This window comes from Pempheris klunzingeri, chromosome 23, assembly GCF_042242105.1.
Source record: "Pempheris klunzingeri isolate RE-2024b chromosome 23, fPemKlu1.hap1, whole genome shotgun sequence".
NCBI lineage: Eukaryota > Metazoa > Chordata > Actinopteri > Acropomatiformes > Pempheridae > Pempheris > Pempheris klunzingeri.
This window is the reverse complement of record NC_092034.1, coordinates 13,393,623-13,421,162: the sequence shown is the minus strand read 5'-3', so window position 1 is coordinate 13,421,162 and position 27,540 is coordinate 13,393,623. Positions and strand designations below refer to the sequence as shown.

Below are 27,540 nucleotides of genomic sequence, written 5' to 3'. Positions count from 1 at the left end.
AATTCCCACAATGAAAATGTAAATATTTGGAATCAGACACTTCTCAGAAAGAAAAGCAGAGATGCTAAATTCTGAGTTGAAACAAATCACATGTAATTTGATGAAAACAAATCGTTCTGACATATGTTATGTTATGACATGTCATGACAGCATATTGAAAATACTACATTTAGACTGAATGATCTTTTAATACGTTGAAATATTTTGAATCAGATACTTCACAGGAACATTATTAATTGTGAGTGAATAATCACATGTCAACTTCCTCTCTTCCACATGCAGACTGGGTGACTTAAACAAACTTAAAAAATGTTGATACTTCACAGATCCAAAAGAAACATTTATCAGACTTAGATGAAAAACAAAACTCTGTCCGACTATGACAATACAACATAACAAGTGAGTGATCTTTTAGAAAAACAAAAATTGTAAATGTTAACATACAGCATCAGATGCTAAAGAAAAACAATAAAGGGTCACATATGTTCAATTTGATGACATTTTCTGTCACTTCACTGCCTTGATTAACTGCGTACATCTTTTCAGCTGCAATATAACATCATTCACAAAATCATATTTTCAGATTTAATCAAACTGGAAACATTTCTCAAAGTATCCAACAGCGCTTATTTAGAGAGTCAAGGCAGTTTATTTCGATTACACATGTTAAATGCCATCTCAGGTAAAGGTGGGGCCTACATGCAGGACTATATCATGCGTCCCTATTTGTTTGCTGTAATGGTTGATATCTCTGGCTTCTCATCTTATATAGAGTATGTTCCTATTTGTGAATGTGTGTGTATTACTTCTAAGTCTTTTATCCTTGTTATATATCATATAAGAAATAAGATCAAAATATCCATGTGAGGATAATTAATGAATGAGGTGTATGAGGTGGATGTGCACCTTTGGAACCACAAAGCGTTTAGTCTCTCACTTTTTATTAAATGACTTTTTGAGGCTTGCTTCTGCGTGCTTGGATTCTAAAGCCTTCCATGTTGCAGGAATTTCAGCAGGCTTTGCATTGTATGCTTTGGCAAACTTATCATTAAACTTTGCCAGTACATATTTCCAGTAGTCTGATGCTTGGAAGCTTGCATCTGGAGTAATGTCCCAGTCTGGGAAAATGTCTCTGTAACGCTTGTAAGGGTGCCATTCCCCCTTTGTAGCATCGCAGCGAAAATGTGTGTCACTGACCACACAGGTAGAACATATGTCAGTATCAAGTTTTTCTGTCCCATCCCACCTGCATTCCCCCAGCCCCTGTGGCCGATGCAGTGAAGTAAAGTGCATAGTATGTTCTTCTCCTCCTGCCTCACAAGGGGCTTTGCAGAATGGACACTGTTTACCACATCCAATCAGTTGGGTGAAAAGTTCGTTCTGAGGTTTCACATGAAGATTTTCTAGTTTCATTTTAATGTGTGTTTCTTTAAACTTCACTCTAAGAGCTTGAGCCATGTCCTTCACACACTCAGTGAGCCAGTGAGCGAACTGTTCCTGGTCGGCATTGTTCAGGATCATGAAAGCACCAAGAGCATCCTGGGAAATGACCAGTTTGTCACCGAGTTCCCGACAGACACCTTCAACAAATTTCTTCAAACTGCCACTCTTTTGTGTCTTAGCTTTGTTGATGGCATTATTTATGCTGCTGATACTTGACAGGAGACATTGATCCTCCAACTTAAACATCGTAGACCCACTTGAGAAGTGTTTCACTATTTGGTCGAGTATCCATTTCTTCACATAAACCTCATAGGAGCAAATGTAGCTGTGATAGTTTTTGAAGTCATCCTTTGAAAGCAAATCCAGTAAAATTGAATACTGGCAGTCCATTCGGTTGCTGAACTGCTGACTTGTGCGCATTTCACCAACGATATCGTGGCCCAAGGCACGGTTGGCAAAGTATTTGACTGCAGGCATCAAGCAGCAGTTTGTGAATTCTTCTGCCTTCTTCTGGCACTGATCTCTCTCATTGAACACATCTTTGAAATCAGCACGAAACTTCTCTTTGTTTTGAATCAGACATCTGTAGGGATCGTTCACATGTATGAAATCTTCATGCATTTTCTGAAACTGTTTGGCTGCAGCTCCACAGATGTGCTGTTTCAGAGAAACTTCAAACACAATGTTTATCTTAACATCGTTATTGTTTTGCAGCCTCTTGTCAATCATGTGTAGGATCTCCTGGATGTAAGTGTCATGGTAATCATTTTGTCTCTCCATTTTTTCACTCACAAACTGTGTGCAAGCATGTATGATGCTGTCAGCTAGTTTTTGTAAAGCCATTACGTGATCTTCATTATTGAAGAGCTTGCTGACTTTTTGTTTTAACCACTCCTTCAACCCTTCAGTTGTATATTTGAAAGGCTCCAGTCCACAATCTTTCAGCTCTTTTTTGCTTAACAATTCACAAGCATGGCTCCCCTTCCGTGACAGATTTCCATTGAGGAAGCAGGTCACTATTGCAATGACATCTGTGGCCTTTTGTTTAGAAAAAGACTGTTCATTCACTGTTTCGTTCCACATCTTATCAAATTCTTTGTCCAATTCGTCATCTGTCATCTTGACTTTTTTCTTACGACATTCATCAATCAATCCACACACTCTGTCTTCTAATTGTTTTGTGTGGTTTTCCTTGATTCTGTCAAGTTCTGTCATTCCCTGTCTGATGTCAGTTGCTGCTGTGAGTTGATTAGATACAGAATTCTCTATTTCTCGTCGAAGTCTCTTTGCACTGTTGGCAAAGTCCTCCCTGTATCCTTCAACTAGATAGACATGTCCTTCTGTTTGCTTGAAGTACTGCTCCAGGTTATCAAGAAGCTTTGTCTCCCATTCAGACAGCACTGTGCAAGCTTCACTTTTCAGATGAGTGAGAAGTGCTTTCAAGTCAAATGCCTCAGATTTTCCAGCAACTGTGCCAAAGTTGGAAATTCTTGTTTCAGCTTGTGTAACCCATGAGTACATTTCTTTTTTGAATTCCCATTCCCATTTGTTGAATTCTGTGCACAATCTCATGTATGCATCAGCCACTAGGCTGTTCCTGAAGCTGAAGATAAAGTTTTCATGCTTTACTGCATTCCACAGGCTTGTCATCCACTCTTTAAACCCCAAGATATTATTAGCAGATGACTCGCAACTTCCCAAAGTTTGGATTACATTTTTCTTGAGCTCATAAACAGCCTCACTGTACCCTGCATTGACTGGTGCAATCGGTGGGTTTCCATTCCAGAGTCCAGGTATGTAGCAGTTCCCAGTGTCTGGGCTGTACTCCATCACATCAGTGAAGCTCTTGTTCTCCTCTTTCTTCTCCATTTTGGCTGCTGCCTGGGTCATCTCGTTTAATTGTTGCAAGAGCAATTCTCTGTCTCGTAAGTTCTTCTCGTGGGCTGAAACATCCGACACGTTCTGGTGGACAAACTGGCATTTGGGCTTTTTTTTTTCCCACTTCTTTCATCCTAAGAAAAGCGTGCACAACTATTTGCAGGATGTCCTTCATTTCTGTTGAATTCTCCATTGCAATATTGATAATGGTGACATCACTCAGCCCCACAACAAGTGTTGCAAGCTCATTGTCGTGCTCGTGGCTGTTGTCCAACTGTGCTAGCTCTGGTGACTTCAAGCCCTCAGTGTCAATGATCACCATGAAATCACAGTTGAGCACTTTTTTGACATCTTCATTGACTCTGATGAGCAACATAAAGGCCCCTCGAGTGCATCGACCACTGCTGACTGCAAACTGCACTCCGAACATGGTGTTGAGGAGAGTAGACTTTCCTGTGCTCTGAACTCCAAGAACTGTAACAACCAGTATCTTGTTCTTGGGAGACACCAAGTCATTGAGCTGAGAGAGTACGTCACTAACCCATGTGAGAGGTATGTTGGAAGCATCTCCATCTACAAGCTCAAGCGGGAAGCCATCGAGCAACAATCCTGCACATAGTTTGGGCAGATGCTGTAATTGTTGTCGTGATGGGGCTGTTTCTGGAAGAGAAACTGAAGCCTCATAGATCTGACCCATTTCACGAAAGAAGTGTTCAGTCCCCAGTGAACTGTTGGAAAGTTGTCTGTCAATCTCCTTGATCTCCTCTTTGTTCTCAGAATCTTTGCTTTTCTTTTTGTACTGCTCCCTGAGGCCAGACAGTTTTTCTCGAGACAGATTATCGAGGTTCATTCGCATCCATTTCAGGAAATAGCACCTCTCTATCCCTGGGCTTGATATTGCATTGATGAAACATGTCATTGCATTTGACATGTCATAAGAGTTCTGTCTTTTCCGAAGTTTTGTTTTCTGTACCTGAAGATCACTTTTGTACATTTCTATGTTTTCAAACCTAACTTTTCTCAGCCGAAATTCTTCCTTCTCTAAGCAAGTCAGTTCCTTCCATATCTGGCCTTGCAAGGGTAGCTCATCTTCTTTGTATTTTAGGATATCCTGAATTTCTGCAGTGATGGCATCTGCATGTTTCTTGGCAATCTGGCACTCTGGGCAGTCTTCATCAACCAAGATACCTAATTCATGGGCAATGTCAGCCATGCGCTCAATTTGCACCTTCATCTTTGAGTTCTCAACTACATTGTAGACTGTTTCCCGCAATGTTTTGACAAAGTCTGCTTCATTTTTCTGCTTAGTCTTCAAAAGGATGTTGCTGTTACTCAAGCCCAACTCGGTTGCTACCTTTCTTAGAGCAACTATATTGAAGTGCCTGCTTTGGTGATTACCCACCAAGAAGATCTTTTCCTTTTGTGGTTGATTGGTAAGCAGCTCACAATGCTCAGAGTCCAAATTGTCAAAGAACACAAAAACTGCTGCAGATGTCTGACACAAAAAAGAAAATTGAGTTTCAAATGAACCAATGTCCCCTCGAAGATTAGCTACAGCTACTGGCTCACTGAAAATATCCATGTTTTTGTTCCCACAAGGAAGGTACCAAGTAATTTCAACCAATCCACTGGATATTCTCCTTGTACTGTCACCACACTCCATATCGTAGTGAACAAAAGTATCATGGTACTGCTGGGAATTGCTCAGAAGCTTATTGAGGATCTTGGACTTGGACAAGGAGCACTCGCCCAGTCTCACAAAAGATATCATTGGAAGTTCAGAAACAACAATTCTGTCTTCAATAAACCCCTTGGACTCTGAAAGTGACTGAGGTCTGTACTTTTTAACAATGTCTCTCAAGGCCCAAAGCATGAGTGTGCACTGCTTTGTGTCACAATTTGGAAGCAACAGAGGCACAGAAAACTGACACATGGACATTTTGAGTGCCATTTCTTGCTGAACAAAACCATCAGAACACAGAAAAAGAGCAGTGACTATGTCAAGGGGGTTTAGCATGTCACCTGAATTGGCACTGTTGATTAGATTAGAGAGATTTAACTCTGTATTCACTGACAGATCCACACAGTTTGACTCACATGCAGATGTACATTTCACATTCCTAGCTGTCACATTAACCATCATGATTTTCTTTAGAAAATACCATGCAAGATCTGAATTACATTTAGTAGGTTCCTCATTAATGGTCTTCTTGTCAATCTCAAGTATTCTGCTCAGGGATAGCTTCGTTGTGTAGTGGTGATCCAACCCCAGATCCTCCAATACGCTCTCTAGGTCTGTCTCTGTAGACATGAAAACAACTATTATTATGGCCATCATTGGTTATTTCAATATTCTAAAGCATCTTTAAAATTGTAGCATGTTGTTTTCAGTTCATTAAGTACACATAGAGTAAAACAGGTTAATACAATAGCCATGCTCTGAGTGAAAGGCAGTATATTATTATAATAATAATAATAATATTATTATAATATAATAATATTATTATAATACTTTTTTTTTTTTATTTTGCACAGGTTTAGAAAACAATGATTTGAGGAAAGTAGTACTAGGTGCCTATGGTAGTGTTCCACAAACCTACTGAAGAAAGTTTTGTGACCTTAAGTGACAGTCACACCTAGATTTTCTCGGAAAACGCGCAGTAATACTGGACCAGTGCATTAATACATGTGAATTTGAGATTCTGAATTAATGGTGCTGTTTAAGGTTGTCTTACCTCATTAAATAGAACTCTGTTTTATAAAATCAGTCACTGAGCAATCTGCTGGCTGTGCGATAGCTCAAGGTAAGAATAGTTAAGTGGTTAGAAAAAGGATGCTAAGTGGTGACAGTACGATTTGAAAGAAGTTTTCCATCCTGCCACACTTGGTGATGCCCAGTTGGCCGTCAGAGTGAACTGCCACTAAAATGACGAGGCCAAATGATTCACTGATCTTCATGCCTTGTCTTTCTACGCTGAGTGTTATTTTTAGGCTTTTAGTTTTAAATATTGAACACCTTGTCTGCTTTCCAGGTCTCTGTGGTGGAAAGGTCATTGAGTGGCTCAGGTCCTACCAATCTTGCAACACCATCGGAAGCTGATTAATTTCCTCCTGGACATCTTCACATTTTCTAGTTTATTTCCAAGAAGAGCTACTTCCTCATATCAGTCTATTGTGTCATATCATTGCATCAGCCGGGTTTTATAGGACCGTAACCCCAAGAAAGAGCAGTGCCTTGTGCCTTGTGCCTTGTGCCTTGTGCCTTGTGCCTGTGTGCGTGCTGGCACCACAAGGGCTCTTGAGGCCTCAGTAAATACAGCACATTTGTGCACAATAATGAGTAAGGCAGATCTGTAGAAATTAGTATCAAGAAATGATAATGTATGTATGTGAAATTGACTCAAAAAACTACAGTGCCCAGTATATCACCCAGAGCAACAGTGTGGCTCATATATGTGTTTCTAAGATTTTGGAGAACAGTGGAGCCCTATGGACCTCTAACATTGAAATAACATTTATCAGGCTTTAACTACACAGACAGCACTGTACTTAGGAAAAGTACTTAGGACTTACTGCAAGCATGAAAAGATAATCACACTGAATTAATTGGACTGTCAGTAGGACATCTGTAGGACTTGGGAGCACAGAAGCTGTGATGTTATTTCTTATTTTATATTTGTTTTGTTTTTTTAATTATAGCCACTACATTGCTCAACATTTAATCACAAGATTTTATCCTTGATTTCATCTGTTTATTTTATCAGTTCACATCAGTCCACATCCAGGTCCCTTGCCAGTCACTGTCCATTTTTCTTTACACAAAAACACAGAAACCAAATTAAAATAAATTTTGATCAATGTCAATCAATCAATCAATTTTTAGTAGTGGAAGCGGCTAGACCGCTTGGATACAAACTAAGTCCACTTTTCCTCACTCACCGCATTATTGTTAAACCTTTCTCAACATAAAAACACAACAGTGTCCTTGATAGCTCAACAAAACAATATACTGCCATTAAGAACATCAATTTGAATTATTTCCGCCTTGATTATAAACAAGGAACATTTTTCTTTAGTTTTTTTTTTACTTTTTCAATGCAGAGGTGTCCAATGAAGACATCATCCACCATTGTTATGGAGAGAAACACAGTCAGCTTTGCATTTCTTTGCGAAACCTTTATTATTACTATGATACTATTATATTGTTTATATACCTGAATTTATACATAGATCATCTAGATGTGGTGGTATTACTAATTTGGCTGCACTAGATATTTGATATATGTATCTTTTTACACCCCTACTTTGTAAACTGTAAGTACTGCTAATCCAAAACCTAATTTTCTAAAATAGTAGCTTAAATATCTGGCTCAAACCAATATTGTCACACTTTGTTAACATGCATCATCTTTGATACAATGTTACTGCAGTGCAGTTACTAGTTTGGGTGTACTAGATATGTGATATATTCAGTAGATATATCTTTTTTTCTAGAATTTGAAGCTGTAAATACTGAATTGAGAGTACACTGAGGAGTTTAAGGGGATTCTTAAGTCTTGTGTTAAGATTCCCCTTAAACACTTGTGTAACACATTTTAAATAGGCTATCCAATTGTTAAATGGATGAAAATGAATTTTAACCATATTTTATCCATTTTTGATAACCCACCTAGTTGTTGCATACATAACATTTGAGCACTTCACATTTTACAATCATAGGCTATAAAAAGCCCTTTCACAAAAGATACAAGGGTTTTTGGATTCAGTTTACGGCCGACCAGCAGCCATTTGAAATAGAATGAAGCCCATTTACGGCAGAGAGCTCAAAACAAGAATCGAACATTCCCACAACATGATGTGCTTATTCAAAAGATTTATCTTTCGAATATATCAAATTCTAATACAGTCAAATTAGTACTAACACTGCATCCAGATGATATATGCTTAAAATCAGTGAGGTAAAAGATATAATAGTATAATAGTAATAATACATTTTGTAACATCGTGCAAAGTGTGTCTCCATAGCAACAGTTGGTGAGACTCATGGGTAATGATGCTGCTTCCACTATGAAAAATGGACAAAAAACTTAGATCGAGGAGGAAATAATTCAAAATGGCCTTAATGTAATCCACCATATTGTTGAGCTGCAAAGGACACTGTTGTGTTTTTGTTGAGAATTGTTGACTTCTCAAGCACATGTATTTGACCGGCAGCAGACGCCCCAGACCGCTGTGGACTGATACAGAGGGACAGAGGACAGGAAAAAATCCAGGACAAATTCTTGTGATTACACGTTGAGTATAGTTCTAAAAAACAAATACGAAATGAGAAGCTTCTGTGCTCCCAAATCTTTCAGAAGTCCTACTGACAGAAAAAAAGACATACAACATTTCTATTTTGAATGTACATGGTCCTACATACTATGTCTGGCTGTCAGCCAGACTCAATGATCGGCTGATGTTTCTATTAGCCCACATCATCCTGAGAAGAGCTTTGTGTTGGTGTGCTGGTGTGCAGGGGCTTTATTATCAAAACATTCACTTAATATAGCTTTTAAATTGTCTCTGCAGACAGGATTGCATTTGCTTTCATCTAATTTATTCCTCTTTTAGTTGATGCATCTGGAAAGTTTGGAATATTTGATGCTCCTTCTGGATACCTTTATATTATATATTTTCTTTTATACTGCCTGTGGCTTTATTTGGACAATTCTCTCTTAATTTGTTATTACATTTATGATTTTAGTTTACTTACTTGTGCGGGCAGATATTACAGTTGGTTCACTTATTCTTCCATTCCTAAGTTGTGAAGAAACCTGGAGAGTGTAACACAACCCTGGCCTCAGATTGCTGAGAGTCACGTTGTTTTCGTCCATTGTCTTTTGCTCAGTTTCTCCTTCACTGCACCAAGTCACAATGTAACTCTCCACTTCACCAGCAGGAGGGTCCCAGCACAGAGACAGTGACTCTCTGCTGACGTGAGAGACTGTAATCTGCACAGGAGGGCTGGGCTCTGTGGGAACAATATAACAGTCTTATCAGTTCTATCAATGTGCGTCTGCATTTTATAGTACTGTTTGACTGCCAAGCACAAGAGGTGTGGTAAGAACGACACAGATAACCATATCATATATGAATCATATATAAAATATAAAATCAAAGACCACACAATTTTTTGTAATGATGTGTTTTTCAGATTCACCTGTGCAGACAGAGAGCGATGTTGCTTTGCTTCGATTTCCATTTTCTGCAATCCTTGTGATGCTGAAAGTATACCCAGTCCCAGGAGTCAGTCCTTCAACCTTCAGAGTGCGGCTGTCCTTTAAGATCAAAGTGCCTGTGTGTGTGGCACAGGAGTAATCTAACCGCAGTGTATACTCAGCAGAGCAATCAGTGGGTACAAAACCCAGAGAAACAGTCTTCTGGCCAGCACTGAGAACTGTTACTTCTCCTGGTGGAGGAACATCTGTCATACGAAAAGAGACGTGCACCTCAGTATCTCCACATTACAGCATGTATTTAGCCATTAAATCTGATAAGTTACTGGCATACTAACAGTCGGACTGTGGTGTTGGAGTAGTATCCTGTTTATCCTCAGACCATTGCTCATGGAAGGAATCAGATGCATCATAGAATTCCTTGGTAATTGAGAAAAACATGCACTTTGTAATGAATCAATTCATACTCATACCCTTATTTCAGTTTAGAGTTGTAAAAACCAGCCGTTTACCTCGCTATCAGAGTTCTCCATTGGGTTGAGTACACTCTCAGCTATCCCACATTTGGTTCAGATTATTCAAACTGCTTCTCACTGAAAGTAACAGAAAAGAACATTGTAACACCCATGTGCCCATCAACTATCAATATTACATAAAAATTACACAGTTATACATATTCTGCAACATATGAGACTACAATATACAATAGACCAGGGGCCGGCAACCTAAACTGCTCAAAGAGCCATTTGGTCCCGTTTCCCACAGAAAAGAAAACACCGAGAGTCACAAAACCCTTCTGACATTCAAAATGTCACACTGTTGCCTTGATTAACTTTGCATCTTCTCAGTGGCAATATGACATATATGTGACACAGATGTCAGTCTCTTAACATGTATATAGGTAACAAGTATACAAAAGCACTTACATAGATTATCATTTTTGTGAAACATGTTGAATGGCATTTCGAGTAAAGGTTAGAACTATTTACACTGATTTTCTCATATTTTCCCATTTTAAACCATAATGGTAAATATCTGCCTGTTCATCTTACATAGAAGACATTACTATTTGTGAGTATGTGTGTTTCTTCTGTGTCATATCATATAAGAAATAAGATCAAAATATCCATGTGAGGATAATTCATAAATTAGTGTGTATGAGGTGGATGTGCACCTTTGGAACCACAAAGCGTTTAGTCTCTCACTTTGTATTAAATGACTTTTTGAGGCTTGCTTCTGCGTGCTTGGATTCTAAAGCCTTCCATGTTGCAGGAATTTCAGCAGGTTCTGCTTTGTATGCTTTGGCAAACTTATTGTTGAACCTAGCCAGTAAATATTTCCAGTAGTCTGATGCTTGGAGGCTTGCATCTGGAGTAATGTCCCAGTCTGGGAAAATTTCTCTGTAACGCTTGTAAGGGTGCCATTCCCCCTTTGTAGCATTGCAGCGAAAACGTGTGTCACTATTCACAGAGGAAGAACATATGTCAGTAACAAGTTTTTCTGTCCCATCCCACCTGAATTCCCCCAGCCCCTTTGGCCGATGTAGTGAAGTAAAGTGCTTAGTATGTTCTTTACCTCCTGCCTCACAAGGGGCTTTGCAGAATGGACACTGTTTACCACATCCAATCAGTTGGGTGAAAAGTTCGTTCTGAGGTTTCACATGAAGATTTTCTAGTTTCATTTCAATGTGTGTTTTTTTAAACTTCACTCTAAGAGCTTGAGCCATGTCCTTCACACACTCAGTGAGCCAGTGAGCGAACTGTTCCTGGTCGGCATTGTTCAGGATCATGAAAGCACCAAGAGCATCCTGGGAAATGACCAGTTTGTCACCGAGTTCCCGACAGACAACTTCAACAAATGTCTTCAAACTGCCACTCTTTTGTGTCTTAGCTTTGTTGATGGCATTATTTATGCTACTGATACTTGACAGGAGACATCGATCCTCAAACTCAAACGTTGCAGACCCACTTGAGAAGTGTTTCACTATTTGGTCGAGTATCCATTTCTTCACATAAACCTCATATGACCAAATGTAGCTGTGATAGTTTTTGAAGTCATCCTTTGAAAGCAAATCCAGTAAAATTGAATACTGGCAGTCCATTCGGTTGCTGAACTGCTGACTTGTGAGCATTTCACCAATGATATCAGGACCCAAGGCACGGTTGGCAAAGTCTTCAACTGCAGGCATCAAGCAACAGTTTGTGAATTCTTCTGCCTTCTTCTGGCACTGATCTCTCTCATGGAACACGTCTTTGAAATCAGCACGAAACTTGTCTTTGTTTTGAATCAGACATCTGTAGGGATCGTTCACATGTATGAAATCTTCATGCATTTTCTGAAACTGTTTGGCTGCAGCTCCACAGATGTGCTGTTTCAGAGAAACTTCAAACACAATGTCTATCTTAACATCGTTATTGTTTTGCAGCCTCTCGTCAATCATGTGTAGGATCAATGTCAATCAATCAATCAATTTTTAGTAGTGGAAGCGGCTAGACCGCTTGGATACAAACTAAGTCCACTTTTCCTCACTCACCGCATTATTGTTAAACCTTTCTCAACATAAAAACACAACAGTGTCCTTGATAGCTCAACAAAACAATATACTGCCATTAAGAACATCAATTTGAATTATTTCCGCCTTGATTATAAACAAGGAACATTTTTCTTTAGTTTTTTTTTTACTTTTTCAATGCAGAGGTGTCCAATGAAGACATCATCCACCATTGTTATGGAGAGAAACACAGTCAGCTTTGCATTTCTTTGCGAAACCTTTATTATTACTATGATACTATTATATTGTTTATATACCTGAATTTATACATAGATCATCTAGATGTGGTGGTATTACTAATTTGGCTGCACTAGATATTTGATATATGTATCTTTTTACACCCCTACTTTGTAAACTGTAAGTACTGCTAATCCAAAACCTAATTTTCTAAAATAGTAGCTTAAATATCTGGCTCAAACCAATATTGTCACACTTTGTTAACATGCATCATCTTTGATGCAATGTTACTGCAGTGCAGTTACTAGTTTGGGTGTACTAGATATGTGATATATTCAGTAGATATATCTTTTTTTCTAGAATTTGAAGCTGTAAATACTGAATTGAGAGTACACTGAGGAGTTTAAGGGGATTCTTAAGTCTTGTGTTAAGATTCCCCTTAAACACTTGTGTAACACATTTTAAATAGGCTATCCAATTGTTAAATGGATGAAAATGAATTTTAACCATATTTTATCCATTTTTGATAACCCACCTAGTTGTTGCATACATAACATTTGAGCACTTCACATTTTACAATCATAGGCTATAAAAAGCCCTTTCACAAAAGATACAAGGGTTTTTGGATTCAGTTTACGGCCGACCAGCAGCCATTTGAAATAGAATGAAGCCCATTTACGGCAGAGAGCTCAAAACAAGAATCGAACATTCCCACAACATGATGTGCTTATTCAAAAGATTTATCTTTCGAATATATCAAATTCTAATACAGTCAAATTAGTACTAACACTGCATCCAGATGATATATGCTTAAAATCAGTGAGGTAAAAGATATAATAGTATAATAGTAATAATACATTTTGTAACATCGTGCAAAGTGTGTCTCCATAGCAACAGTTGGTGAGACTCATGGGTAATGATGCTGCTTCCACTATGAAAAATGGACAAAAAACTTAGATCGAGGAGGAAATAATTCAAAATGGCCTTAATGTAATCCACCATATTGTTGAGCTGCAAAGGACACTGTTGTGTTTTTGTTGAGAATTGTTGACTTCTCAAGCACATGTATTTGACCGGCAGCAGACGCCCCAGACCGCCGTGGACTGATACAGAGGGACAGAGGACAGGAAAAAATCCAGGACAAATTCTTGTGATTACACGTTGACTATAGTTCTAAAAAACAAATACGAAATGAGAAGCTTCTGTGCTCCCAAATCTTTCAGAAGTCCTACTGACAGAAAAAAAGACATACAACATTTCTATTTTGAATGTACATGGTCCTACATACTATGTCTGGCTGTCAGCCAGACTCAATGATCGGCTGATGTTTCTATTAGCCCACATCATCCTGAGAAGAGCTTTGTGTTGGTGTGCTGGTGTGCAGGGGCTTTATTATCAAAACATTCACTTAATATAGCTTTTAAATTGTCTCTGCAGACAGGATTGCATTTGCTTTCATCTAATTTATTCCTCTTTTAGTTGATGCATCTGGAAAGTTTGGAATATTTGATGCTCCTTCTGGATACCTTTATATTATATATTTTCTTTTATACTGCCTGTGGCTTTATTTGGACAATTCTCTCTTAATTTGTTATTACATTTATGATTTTAGTTTACTTACTTGTGCGGGCAGATATTACAGTTGGTTCACTTATTCTTCCATTCCTAAGTTGTGAAGAAACCTGGAGAGTGTAACACAACCCTGGCCTCAGATTGCTGAGAGTCACGTTGTTTTCGTCCATTGTCTTTTGCTCAGTTTCTCCTTCACTGCACCAAGTCACAATGTAACTCTCCACTTCACCAGCAGGAGGGTCCCAGCACAGAGACAGTGACTCTCTGCTGACGTGAGAGACTGTAATCTGCACAGGAGGGCTGGGCTCTGTGGGAACAATATAACAGTCTTATCAGTTCTATCAATGTGCGTCTGCATTTTATAGTACTGTTTGACTGCCAAGCACAAGAGGTGTGGTAAGAACGACACAGATAACCATATCATATATGAATCATATATAAAATATAAAATCAAAGACCACACAATTTTTTGTAATGATGTGTTTTTCAGATTCACCTGTGCAGACAGAGAGCGATGTTGCTTTGCTTCGATTTCCATTTTCTGCAATCCTTGTGATGCTGAAAGTATACCCAGTCCCAGGAGTCAGTCCTTCAACCTTCAGAGTGCGGCTGTCCTTTAAGATCAAAGTGCCTGTGTGTGTGGCACAGGAGTAATCTAACCGCAGTGTATACTCAGCAGAGCAATCAGTGGGTACAAAACCCAGAGAAACAGTCTTCTGGCCAGCACTGAGAACTGTTACTTCTCCTGGTGGAGGAACATCTGTCATACGAAAAGAGACGTGCACCTCAGTATCTCCACATTACAGCATGTATTTAGCCATTAAATCTGATAAGTTACTGGCATACTAACAGTCGGACTGTGGTGTTGGAGTAGTATCCTGTTCATCCTCAGACCATTGCTCATGGAAGGAATCAGATGCATCATAGAATTCCTTGGTAATTGAGAAAAACATGCACTTTGTAATGAATCAATTCATACTCATACCCTTATTTCAGTTTAGAGTTGTAAAAACCAGCCGTTTACCTCGCTATCAGAGTTCTCCATTGGGTTGAGTACACTCTCAGCTATCCCACATTTGGTTCAGATTATTCAAACTGCTTCTCACTGAAAGTAACAGAAAAGAACATTGTAACACCCATGTGCCCATCAACTATCAATATTACATAAAAATTACACAGTTATACATATTCTGCAACATATGAGACTACAATATACAATAGACCAGGGGCCGGCAACCTAAACTGCTCAAAGAGCCATTTGGTCCCGTTTCCCACAGAAAAGAAAACACCGAGAGTCACAAAACCCTTCTGACATTCAAAATGAAGATGACACTGCATATATTGTTTTTGACCTTTATGTATAAACAAACTATAGTGTGTTGCTTTCGTGTAATCAATGATCTGCTACAGAGAAAATTAAATGACATTTCTGAATGCAACAAAAACATTTTGAAAAAGATGCTGGGTTGACAGTTACTTTTAAATAAAATGCGCAATGTCTATTTTAGTCCTTCTTGTATTTAACGAACTTAAATGATCCATCGGCAGCAAACCAAAATAAGGACTAAAATAAAACACATTTTAATTAACCCTTTATGGTCTACCATAAATCTGCCACAGCATTTTTTTTTTTTTACATTTTTACATACTGTTGTCCCATTTTTTGGAGTATTTTATTTTACTATATATCAATACAACCCTTACACCTAAATTGTAATATGTATAGATTCATGCCTTTACTAATGAAATAAATTGCCTTCAGAACACATGAACACAAATGAAATCACCTTTTTTGTATCGAAATACATATACAATCTGGCAGAACTATATCCAGAAAGGAACAATTTGAAAAAAAAAACATTTCCACCGATTTCCCTGGGAAAGAAAGTTTGCTTCGCGGGTTTCCGGGAGAGACGTGAGTGAAATTACCGTAATTACACCAAATTGTAAAGCGCGACGTCTCAGCTTTCAGAAACCGTTGGAATTTTTCCGAAAGCACAAACTTTGACGGAATTACGGTAATCCAGAGCATTTGCGCACTTCGGCCCGCCGGCGGGCCCGTTAGGTCTAAGAGAGTTAAATAGTCATTATTTAGTTTTCAAAGCCACGGGGAGACGCAGCAGAGGGATGAAAGAGCCACATGCGGCTCCGGAGCCGCGGGTTGCCGACCCCTGCAATACACTAAAGCAAAAATACTGTAATCAGCCAAGTAAAGGAGCCTTAAAGGACAGGCAGTATACTGACAAAGAAACTGTGGCCTACCTTTGTAGGAGATATTCATCCATGGTAAAAATAAAGAAAAGAAATAGAATCTATTCTTATATCCAGGGGTTTTTATCTCCCGGATATCCAATCTCCTCTTATAGGTTAAGTATTTGTCCTGACAATAAGGCTCTGCACTTCCCTGGCAGTACAACAGCCTATTGCAGGCGTCTGCTTGTATTCTATCAGATGTCACTTTCGGTTTTGTTTCCCAGAAATAGATCTGGTTTCCAGTAAAGTGAAACTTATCTGACTGGTATCCTCCCTCTGCTGAAAGGTGTTGAGGTATAGTTGAGATTAGAGGAAAGCAGTCTTTTAACTTTTTCTACTCACAGGATTATATTTTATTTCACGCTCCTCTTGAGAAATGTACTGAAAAAATACAACTAAAACAATATTGCGTTAATAGTTGCATAAAAAGAGATGCTCTTTCTTCTAAATCAGCTCCTGCCCTAAAGTTCATACAGTTTCACATACATGTGACAACTGTATGTGAAACTGTATGGGTACTATTATCTCTTAAAAGATTTCACTGACCAACAGCACTTTGATCATATTCACCACTTGCAACCCTCTCTTCCTTGGATCCCCAGCATATGTTTATATGCCGGCAGCCAGCTATGGTTGGGCCAGCACTCCATCTAAATAATATTGTATATTAAGTACATTGCGCTCCTTAATTTTGCAACTGACGTGGCACAGAAACTCTGGAGGTCTTCCCAGTCAGGTAATAGAAATGACAGATCTGATGTAGTTTAAAACTAGTGATGAATATATAAATGATCCAGTTACACATAAAAAAGCACATACTAAAACCTACAGACATCTTAATAAAGGAACTAACACGTCACAACAGCTGTGTTAATTAAGCTTTCATGGTAATCGTTTTGTTTTTTCTACATTGTGGTTTGATATTGAAAATAAACTGATTTGAAACAACTGATTGAAAATAAAGACCACATAGAATGTATTTAGTTTGACATTAGTTATGAGATAGAGACTGATCCAGCCTTTGTGGGTCTGCGATAGAGTAGCTAAGATAAGGGTTCTATCGCCCTTTATTACAACCATTCATATAGCTCCATTTAGTATGCCAGGTGAAGTCACTTTCTCTTTTGTTTCCCAGCTCAAAGCACAGCAGAATCAGAGTACACTCTCACAGAGCTGCTAGCATGGCTGGTGACTCACTGTGTGTTCAGACACAACACTTGTTTCTGCCTGAATACTTATTCAGTCTGTTCTATTCTTTACTGAATTCAGAAACCCAAGATGTGAAATGAGACATAAAAAACAATGACCAGTCTGTCATTATCGTTTTATTGAATCACTTAACAAAAGTAATGAATACATGTTAACAATACCATATATAGTGATCATTTAAATACTTTCATTTAAATTTCAAAATTTCATTTCAAACAATCATTTAAACAGATAGTAAAACAAAGTGATTCTAAATTCGAAGTGAAGAAACTCCATCACTAAGAAAGAAACATGGTTACAACAATACCACATACAGACTGAGAGACCTAAAAAAACAAATACAAGTTGACAAAAATTCTGTACCACATAAAGACTGGTTGATCTTTTCAACCAAAAAAAACAGTAAAAGTGAATCAGGTGAAGATCAGGTACTGCGCAAAAGCAATCAATAAAAGAATGCATATCGTATTTAATTTCATAAAAGAAAAAAGAAATAATTTTTCTGTCACACTGTTGCCTTGATTAACTTTGCATCTTCTCAGTGGCAATATGACATATATGTGACACAGATGTCAGTCTCTTAACATGTATATAGGTAACAAGTATACAAAAGCACTTACATAGATTATCATTTTTGTGAAACATGTTGAATGGCATTTCGAGTAAAGGTTAGAACTATTTACACTGATTTTCTCATATTTTCCCATTTTAAACCATAATGGTAAATATCTGCCTGTTCATCTTACATAGAAGACATTACTATTTGTGAGTATGTGTGTTTCTTCTGTGTCATATCATATAAGAAATAAGATCAAAATATCCATGTGAGGATAATTCATAAATTAGTGTGTATGAGGTGGATGTGCACCTTTGGAACCACAAAGCGTTTAGTCTCTCACTTTTTATTAAATGACTTTTTGAGGCTTGCTTCTGCGTGCTTGGATTTTAAAGCCTTCCATGTTGCAGGAATTTCAGCAGGCTTTGCATTGTATGCTTTGGCAAACTTATCATTAAACTTTGCCAGTACATATTTCCAGTAGTCTGATGCTTGGAGGCTTGCATCTGGAGTAATGTCCCAGTCTGGGAAAATTTCTCTGTAACGCTTGTAAGGGTGCCATTCCCCCTTTGTAGCATTGCAGCGAAAACGTGTGTCACTAGTCACAGAGGAAGAACATATGTCAGTAACAAGTTTTTCTGTCCCATCCCACCTGAATTCCCCCAGCCCCTTTGGCCGATGTAGTGAAGTAAAGTGCTGAGTATGTTCTTTACCTCCTGCCTCACAAGGGGCTTTGCAGAATGGACACTGTTTACCACATCCAATCAGTTGGGTGAAAAGTTCGTTCTGAGGTTTCACATGAAGATTTTCTAGTTTCATTTCAATGTGTGTTTTTTTAAACTTCACTCTAAGAGCTTGAGGCATGTCCTTCACACACTCAGTGAGCCAGTGAGCGAACTGTTCCTGGTTGGCATTGTTCAGGGTCATGAAAGCACCAAGAGCATCCTGGGAAATGACCAGTTTGTCACCGAGTTCCCGACAGACAACTTCAACAAATGTCTGAAAATCGCCACTATTTTGCTTCTTAGCTTTGTTGATGGCATTATTTATGCTACTGATACTTGACAGGAGACATTGATCCTCCAACTCAAACGTTGCAGACCCACTTGAGAAGTGTTTCACTATTTGGTCGAGTATCCATTTCTTCACATAAACCTCATATGACCAAATGTAGCTGTGATAGTTTTTGAAGTCATCCTTTGAAAGCAAATCCAGTAAAATTGAATACTGGCACTCCATTCGGTTGCTGAACTGCTGACTTGTGAGCATTTCACCAATGATATCAGGACCCAAGGTACGGTTGGCAAAGTCTTCAACTGCAGGCATCAAGCAACAGTTTGTGAATTCTTCTGCCTTCTTCTGGCACTGATCTCTCTCATTGAACACATCTTTGAAATCAACACGAAACTTCTCTTTGTTTTGAATCAGACATCTGTAGGGATCGTTCACATGTATGAAATCTTCATGCATTTTCTGAAACTGTTTGGCTGCAGCTCCACAGATGTGCTGTTTCAGAGAAACTTCAAACACAATGTCTATCTTAACATCGTTATTGTTTTGCAGCCTCTTGTCAATCATGTGTAGAATCTCCTGGATGTAAGTGTCATGGTAATCATTTGGTCTCTCCATTTTTTCACTCACAAACTGTGTGCAAGCATGTATGATGCTGTCAGCTAGTTTTTGTAAGGCCATTACGTGATCTTCATTATTGAAGAGCTTGCTGACTTTTTGTTTTAACCACTCCTTCAACCCTTCAGTTGTATATTTGAAAGGCTCCAGTCCACAATCTTTCAGCTCTTTTTTGCTTAACAATTCACAAGCATGACTCCCCTTACGTGACAGATTGTCTCTCAGGTAGTAGGCCACTATTGCAATGACATTTGTGGCCTTCTGTTTAGAAAAAGACAGTTCATTCACTGTTTCGTTCCACATCTTATCAAATTCTCTGTCCAGCTCTTTGTCTGTCATCTTGACTTTTTTCTTACGACATTCATCAATCACTCCACGAACTCTGTCTTCTAATTGTTTTGTGTGGTTTTCCTTGATTCTGTCAAGTTCTGTCATTCCCTGTCTGATGTCAGTTGCTGCTGTGAGTTGATTAAACACAGAATTCTCTATTTCTCGTCGAAGTCTCTTTGCACTGTTGGCAAAGTCCTCCCTGTATCCTTCAACTAGATAGACATGTCCTTCTGTTTGCTTGAAGTACTGCTTCAGGTTATCAAGAAGCTTTGTCTCCCATTCAGACAGCACTGTGCAAGCTTCACTTTTCAGATGAGTGAGAAGTGCTTTCAAGTCAGATGCCTCAGATTTTCCAGCAACTGTGCCAAAGTTGGAAATTCTTGTTTCAGCTTTTGTAACCCATGAGTACATTTCTTTTTTGAATTCCCATTCCCATTTGTTGAATTCTGTGCACAGTCTCATGTATGCATCAGCCACTAGGCTGTTCCTGAAGCTGAAGATAAAGTTTTCATGCTTTACTGCATTCCACAGGCTTGTCATCCACTCTTTAAACTCCAAGATATTATTAGCAGATGACTCACAACTTCCCAAAGTTTGGATTACATTTTTCTTGAGCTCATAAACAGTCTCACTGTACCCTGCATTGACTGGTGCCATTGGTGGGTTTCCATTCCAGAGTCCAGGTATGTAGCAGTTCCCAGTGTCTGGGCTGTACTCCATCACATCAGTGAAGCTCTTGTTCTCCTCTTTCTTCTCCATTTTGGCTGCTGCCTGGGTCATCTCGTTTAATTGTTGCAAGAGGAGTTTCCTGTCTCGTAAGTTCTTCTCGTGGGCTGAAACATCCGACACGTTCTGGTGGACAAACTGGCATTTAGGCTTTTTTCCCACCTCTTTCATCCTAAGAAAAGCGTGCACAACTATTTGCAGGATGTCCTTCATTTCTGTTGAATTCTCCATTGCAATATTGATAATGGTGACATCACTCAGCCCCACAACAAGTGTTGCAAGCTCATTGTCGTGCTCATGGCTGTTGTCCAGCTGTGCTAGCTCTGGTGACTTCAAGCCCTCAGTGTCAATGATCACCATGAAGTCACAGTTGAGCACTTTTTTGACGTTTTCATTGACTCTGATGAGCAACATAAAGGCCCCTCGAGTGCATCGACCACTGCTGACTGCAAACTGCACTCCAAACATGGTGTTGAGGAGAGTAGACTTTCCTGTGCTCTGAACTCCAAGAACTGTAACAACCAGTATCTTGTTCTTGGGAGACACCAAGTCATTGAGCTGAGAGAGTACGTCACTAACCCATGTGAGAGGTATGTTGGAAGCATCTCCATCTACAAGCTCAAGCGGGAAGCCATTGAGCAACAATCCTGCACATAGTTTGGGCAGATGCTGTAATTGTTGTCGTGATGGGTCTGTTTCTGGAAGAGAAACTGAAGCTTCATAGATCTGACCCATTTCACGAAAGAAGTGTTCAGTCCCCAGTGAGCTGTTGGAAAGTTGTCTGTCAATCTCCTTGATCTCCTCTTTGTTCTCAGAATCTTTGCTTTTCTTTTTGTACTGCTCCCTGAGGCCAGACAGTTTTTCTCGAGACAGATTATCGAGGTTCATTCGCATCCATTTCAGGAAATAGCACCTCTCTATCCCTGGGCTTGATATTGCATTGATGAAACATGTCATTGCATTTGACATTTCATAAGAGTTCTGTTTTTTCCGGAGATTTTTTTTCTGTACCTGAAGATCACTTTTGTACATTTCTATGTTTTCAGACCCAACTTTTCTCAGCCGAAATTCTTCCTTCTCTAAGCAAGTCAGTTCCTTCCATATCTGGCCTTGCAAGGGTAGCTCATCTTCTTTGTATTTTAGGATGTCCTGAATTTCTGCAGTGATGGCATCTGCATTTTCCTTGGCAGTCTGGCACTCTGGGCAGTCTTCATCAACCCCAATTCCTAATTCATGGGCAATGCCAGCCATCTGCTCTATTCCCATCTTGCTCTTTGAGTTGTCAACAACATCACTGACTTTTTTCCTCAAATGTTTAATGAAGTCTGCTTCATTTGTCTGCTTAGTCTTAATAAAAATGTTCGATTTACTCAAGCCCAACTCGGTTGCTACCTTTTTTAGGGCATACACACTGAAGTGTTTGCTTTGGTGATTACCCACCAAGAAGATCTGTGCCTTGTGATGTTGATTGGTTAGCAGCTTGCACTCAGAGTCCAAATTGTCAAAGAACACAAAAACTGCTGCAGATGTCTGACACAAAAAAGAAAATTGAGTTTCAAATGAACCAATATCCCCTCGAAGATTAGCTACTGCTACTGGCTCACTGAAAATATCCATGTTTTTGTTCCCACAAGGAAGGTACCAAGTAATTTCAACCAATCCATCGGATATTCTCCTTGGACTGTCACCACACTCCATGTTCCGGTGAACAAAAGTATCATGGTACTGCTGGGAATTGCTCAGAAGCTCATTGAGGATCTTGGACTTGGACAAGGAGCACTCACCCAGTCTCACAAAAGATATCATTGGAAGTTCAGAAACAACAATTCTGTCTTCAATAAAGCCCTTGGACTCTGAATGTGACTGAGGTCTGTACTTTTTAACAATGTCTCTCAAGGCCCAAAGCATGAGTGTGCACTGTTTTGTGTCACAATTTGGAAGCAACAGAGGCACAGAAAACTGACACATGGACATTTTGAGTGCCATTTCCTGTTGTACAAAACCATCAGAACACAGAAAGAGAGCAGTGACAATGTCAAGGGGGTTTAGCCTGTTATCTGGATTTGTAGTGTGAAGCAGATCATCAAAATCTAACTCTGTAATCACTGATTCAGCTTCACAGGTAGATTCACATACAGATGTGTATTTCACATTTCTAGCTGTCACATTAACCATCATCAGTTTCTTTAGAAAATACCATGGAAGATCAGAATTGCACTTGGCAGGTTCATCAGTAATGGCCCTCTTATCAATCTGAAGTGTTTTGCTCAGGGATAGCTTCTCTTTGGAGTGGTGCTCCAAACCCAGATCCTCCAGCAAGCTTTCCAGTTGTGTCTCTGTGGATATGAAGATGTTTGTCATTTCCACAATAATCATCGGAGTTTTTGACACACAGAATAAATTAATTCATGCATGCTATAATGTCAATTCTGCACCCTGTCTTTGCATTGAAGCTGAAGTGAGCTACAATTACAAAAGAAGATGAAAAAAGATGATTTATCTTTTTATGTCTTCTGTTTTAACTTGTTCACAATATATAATATATATATATATATATATATATATATTGAGATTATATTAAATCTCAATTGGACTTTGGGGGCCAAAAGTAATCCACTGTTTCAGAAGTTCAAAAGTTTGGGCACATCATATCATTTGATGTTTATTTGGGGTTTTTTTTTAATCATTTTCTACATTGTAGATTATTGAAGACATCCAAATTATGAAGGAACACATATGGAATCATGTAGTAAACAAAAAATCTAAATATTTCATATTTTAGGTTATTCAATGTAGCGACCCTTTGCCTTTGCACACTCTTCGCATTGTCTCAATCAGCTTCATGAGGTCGTCACCTGGAGTGGTTTGCAATTAACATGTGTGCCTTGTGAAGACTTAATTTGTGGAATTTTGTTGCCTTGTTTGTGCTTGGTATACAGTTCTGTACAGTGTATTGCCCAATTTGACTACTGTTGTAATCCCTATTATGGCAGGAACCACTCAACTAGGTAAATAGAAATGACAGTCTATCATTATTTAAATACATGAGGGTCAATCAATCCTGAAATTTCAAGAACTTTGAATGTAGACTCAAGTGCACAGAAACCATCAAACCCTGTGATGAAACTGGCTCTCATGAGGACTGCCTCAGGAAAGGAAGACCAAAAGTTAGTTCTGCTGCAGAGGACAAGGTAATTTGAGTTACCAGCCTCAGAAACCGCAAATTAACAGGACCTCAGATTAAAGCCAGAATAAATGCCTTACAGAGTACCAGACTTTCAGCATATTGTAATTAAAGTGGTCTGAGAGAAAACTATACTTCTACACTTCCCCTTGGCTCTATTTTCAGACTTTTAAAAATCTAGACCTTGATGGCCACTCACAGGTCCTCTCAGAAAGAAAATGGCTGGTTTACAAACTCAGATGTGCATACACATTCCTTCAGATGTTGGTGAAACCCTGATTCTTTCACAGAAAGTCGGTAAGTGTTGCTATTCCAGCATTGACAACTGTCTACACTGCAAAGTAACAAGCAAAGAGTCTAAAAGAGAAGCAGATAATAAAAGTAATAAATTATTCAGTATTTGCAAAGCGTTTCACAGAAGGAGAGTTCTTGACAAAGCTTCTAACTTCATTATCCTGTAATATCTAAATGTGTTGCAATGATTTATGAGGTTGCATCATTATTGTAAAGTTATCATAAGACATCTTATAATGTATGTTGTGTACATAGCTTTACCTTGAGAGCAGGTAATGAGTGGGTTTGTTGAATGTTATTATACTTATTATATAGAATGAACTAGAATTGACCTGTTTGTTGTTGAACTGTTGTGTTTGTGGGTAAAAATTGACCTTTGGTGGTTCTTAATATCTAGTGGTTCTTAATTCACTTAATGTTATTTAATTTGCTTACATTACATTTATTACTAATTCAACATTTTATTTGTTTAAGGTCACATATTCGGCTCACCTAGGGTGAGCTGCAAATATGGGTCATATAAGCTGAATCTATGGCTGAGCTGAGGCAGCCTGGTTCACCCTGAGTCAACACCGTCATTCAATGCCACATGAAAACTGCAGATGTGTGTCACATTTGGGCCTAATATTCATTGCTGTCTGGGTTTTTCTTCCAGTCATAACAACAGACGACTTGTGCTTCTCTGAGAACACTATTGGCCAACATGTTCCCTGTCTGTCCCCTAGATCCCCTCATCAGGGAATCACCTTTGTACATTGGGCTACAATGACCTCATGTACTGCTCGCTGGTCGATACTTTTGTGACTCATTGATTCATTACACCATAACTATTCTGTCCCTCAGATCAGTTCAGACAATGTACTTTGCATTATAAATTTGTTATAGGACAGTTCATAGTCATTCGTTCTATAATTAATCCAGTATTTACTGGATTAAGTGCCTTTAATAGGAATACATTGACTGTGGTTAGCACATCTAGTGGTCGTATAGTGGAAGCAGCAAGTAAATGCTGCAAGTAAAAGTTTCGGTGTGCTGTGTCTCTGCCGACTCATTCATCTGCTGCCCTTGAAATGGCATAACCTGTAAGTCTGGAATGAAATGACTGATTGTTGATGCATATTAGTGCCTTATTCAGTAAGTGGTTGTCTTCTTATGTGTCTATGCAGTCAGTTTGTTACTTAGTATGTTAATTATTGTAAGCTAGCTGCATTTGGCATGCTATTTCACATATTCTGTTTCTGTTATTACAGTTTTACAAAGACATTACAAATGTAACATCAGTAAAACATCTGTAGAATGCGACATGGTCTCCCGAGTGCTTACTAAAGCCATTTATGTTTAGCTCGCTGCATAGGCTGAATAGTCACATTTAGCTGAGGGCAGAAGAATATGTTTTTCTTTTACTCACTTGAGTGTGCAGCTGTCACATCATGCTTGCTTTTTCTTTCATCCATTGTGTCTTGCACAATTTCTACCTCCCTGCAAGTGGTCACAATATAGCTCTCCACTCCACCAGCAGGAGTGTCCAAATGCCGAGACACTTGCTCGCTGCTGACATTATAGACTGTGGGCTCTGCAGAAGTAACAATGATAATAATGTTGATTATAATCTTAATTTTCTTAAAGCTACAGACTGCACATGTGCACACTGAACAGTAGATTGCTTAGAGTTTGCCTTTACCTCTTGCATCAGTCTGTTGACAGGCATCCTGACCATCAGACCCTGGTGTTGATGGGGGGTCCTCTGCTTCCTCGCAAAAAAGTTCAGTAACTGAATCTTCATCAGTGATTTTCTTGGTAAATGAGAAAAAATGTGATGTAATGAAACATCTCATTATCCCATATACATCGTCTGATAGGACAGTAATTCCATTATTATGCATCTTTTGGAGTTGTGCGAACTAGCTGCTTACCTCCATTGTGGGTGGTCTACACTCTCATCCCACTCTGGCTCCAGATTATTCAAATGGCATCTCACTGAAAGCAAATATTCCATAGAGTTTGAAATCCCATGCATCCTATTTGAAGCTCAGAAACCTGACGTACATAGCCTACTTAAAGTTAGAGAAGTCCGTAGTACCGGATCAGCCAATAAATAAAAGAGAGTGATGATAATAATAATAAGAATTTCATTGTTGTTGTTATTACTGTTATTGTTATTATTGATATTATTATTATTATTATTATTATTATTATTATTACGGACCTAGTGACACATTACTGTCTTGTCTGTGTGTGTTTGTGAATGTTGCTTGTTCTTAGGTCTCTCTTGTAAAAGAGATCTTGATCTCAATGAGGGCTGCCTGCCAAAATCAAGATTAAATGAATGTGAGCGAATGAGGGCCGATCATAGTCAGAAGCAGAGAGAAAAGATTCCTCTGTTAGCTCATTCAGCACGAGTTTGATTAAGAGTTTAGAGATGGAGCCCTGATAATCTTATTACATTAATAGTTGGTTGTCCATATTGTAGTTACCCACTAGTTTTCAGAGCCACCCATCAAGCATGTGACACAAAAAAATACTTGCAGAACAACAGCATATAGCCACTCACCTTTGCAGAGGAGAAATCGCCCTCTGTTACACAGGATTTTTCTTTTCAGTGCAGTATTATCCACTTTGCTGTGGATGAAGCATTGCACTCATGCACCCCACATGAGCAGACACCGCAATCCTGCAGCAGAACTCTCCTTTTATGCTGTGGGTGAAGACACTTTCACTTTCACTCATGATCATGTGGTTTCTGGGAAACGAAAAGCCTTACAATAAATTGCAAAGAACTACTAGATAAAGATCACCTCAGATGTCTTAGTGGACTCACTTGTTTTCTCTGCTGTGTTGCAGAATTTAAACAGTTTGTTCAAAGGTTAATAGTGAAGCTATGACAACCACACAATATTCATCATACACTAAAAATAAAATACAATAAAGAATCAGATAAATCCAAGGTTAAAGTTTCCCCTCCATATTCTGTTGAAAATGGCAAGCACACGTGTTATTGAACTTTATTTACTGTTGCCTCAGATAACAATGCTGTCCTGCACAAAACTGTCATCAGTGACTGGTGGACTCTGAGGGGCACAGGTGAAAAAATAAAACCACCACCTGCTGCATGTGGTGAGGCAGGAAGCTCCAATCCTCAAAGGTAGGGTCTGTACAAATAGTAGTTCACAAGCACGCTTTGTTATATTTGTTGAAATTCTTAAACAGCTTGACAGCAATCAACATAACATAGTTTGACAAAGAAAAAAAGACAAGAAAACAGATCCAGTGACTGGCTGTCACATCCAGTCACTTCATTTGCACCCAAAGACCAGACAATGTATGTACCTCAGACGTTAATTTCTTAACCTAAAGTTCTTGTGGACTTGTGAAACATCATAATTTGCAGCCCAAGTACTGTTCCAATTCAAAGTCTGCATCAAGCCAAGTACAGTCCAAATGCCCAGATGTGTTCTTGCTTCGCCCATCTTATCGAGGGTGCATCAGGTGGTGACTTATGTGGATAGCCACGTATCCCAGA

At 38.9% G+C, this 27,540-nt stretch overlaps 2 protein-coding genes across 2 annotated transcripts; both read right to left on the bottom strand.

Annotated features, from left to right (window-relative positions):
- Positions 1–76: 76 nt before the first annotated feature.
- On the bottom strand, positions 77–16,262 carry LOC139223263 (interferon-induced very large GTPase 1-like). The gene is given in 11 exon segments (XM_070855239.1): positions 77–3,438; positions 3,440–5,622; positions 9,077–9,334; positions 9,524–9,787; positions 9,878–9,959; positions 10,052–10,092; positions 13,889–14,146; positions 14,336–14,599; positions 14,690–14,771; positions 14,864–14,944; positions 16,102–16,262. Coding segments are annotated over 10 exon segments (5,958 nt in total). The 5' UTR covers positions 14,885–14,944; positions 16,102–16,262; the 3' UTR covers positions 77–933.
- Positions 16,263–17,402: 1,140 nt separating this feature from the next.
- On the bottom strand, positions 17,403–26,672 carry LOC139222862 (up-regulator of cell proliferation-like). Its single transcript, XM_070854755.1, has 5 exons — positions 26,572–26,672; positions 25,934–25,997; positions 25,702–25,813; positions 25,429–25,593; positions 17,403–22,878 (listed from the first exon to the last, which is right to left on the bottom strand). Exons 2-5 carry the CDS (start codon positions 25,937–25,939, stop codon positions 18,197–18,199), a joined length of 4,965 nt encoding a protein of 1,654 aa, XP_070710856.1. The 5' UTR covers positions 25,940–25,997; positions 26,572–26,672; the 3' UTR covers positions 17,403–18,196.
- Between the last annotated feature and the right edge of the window lie 868 nt (positions 26,673–27,540).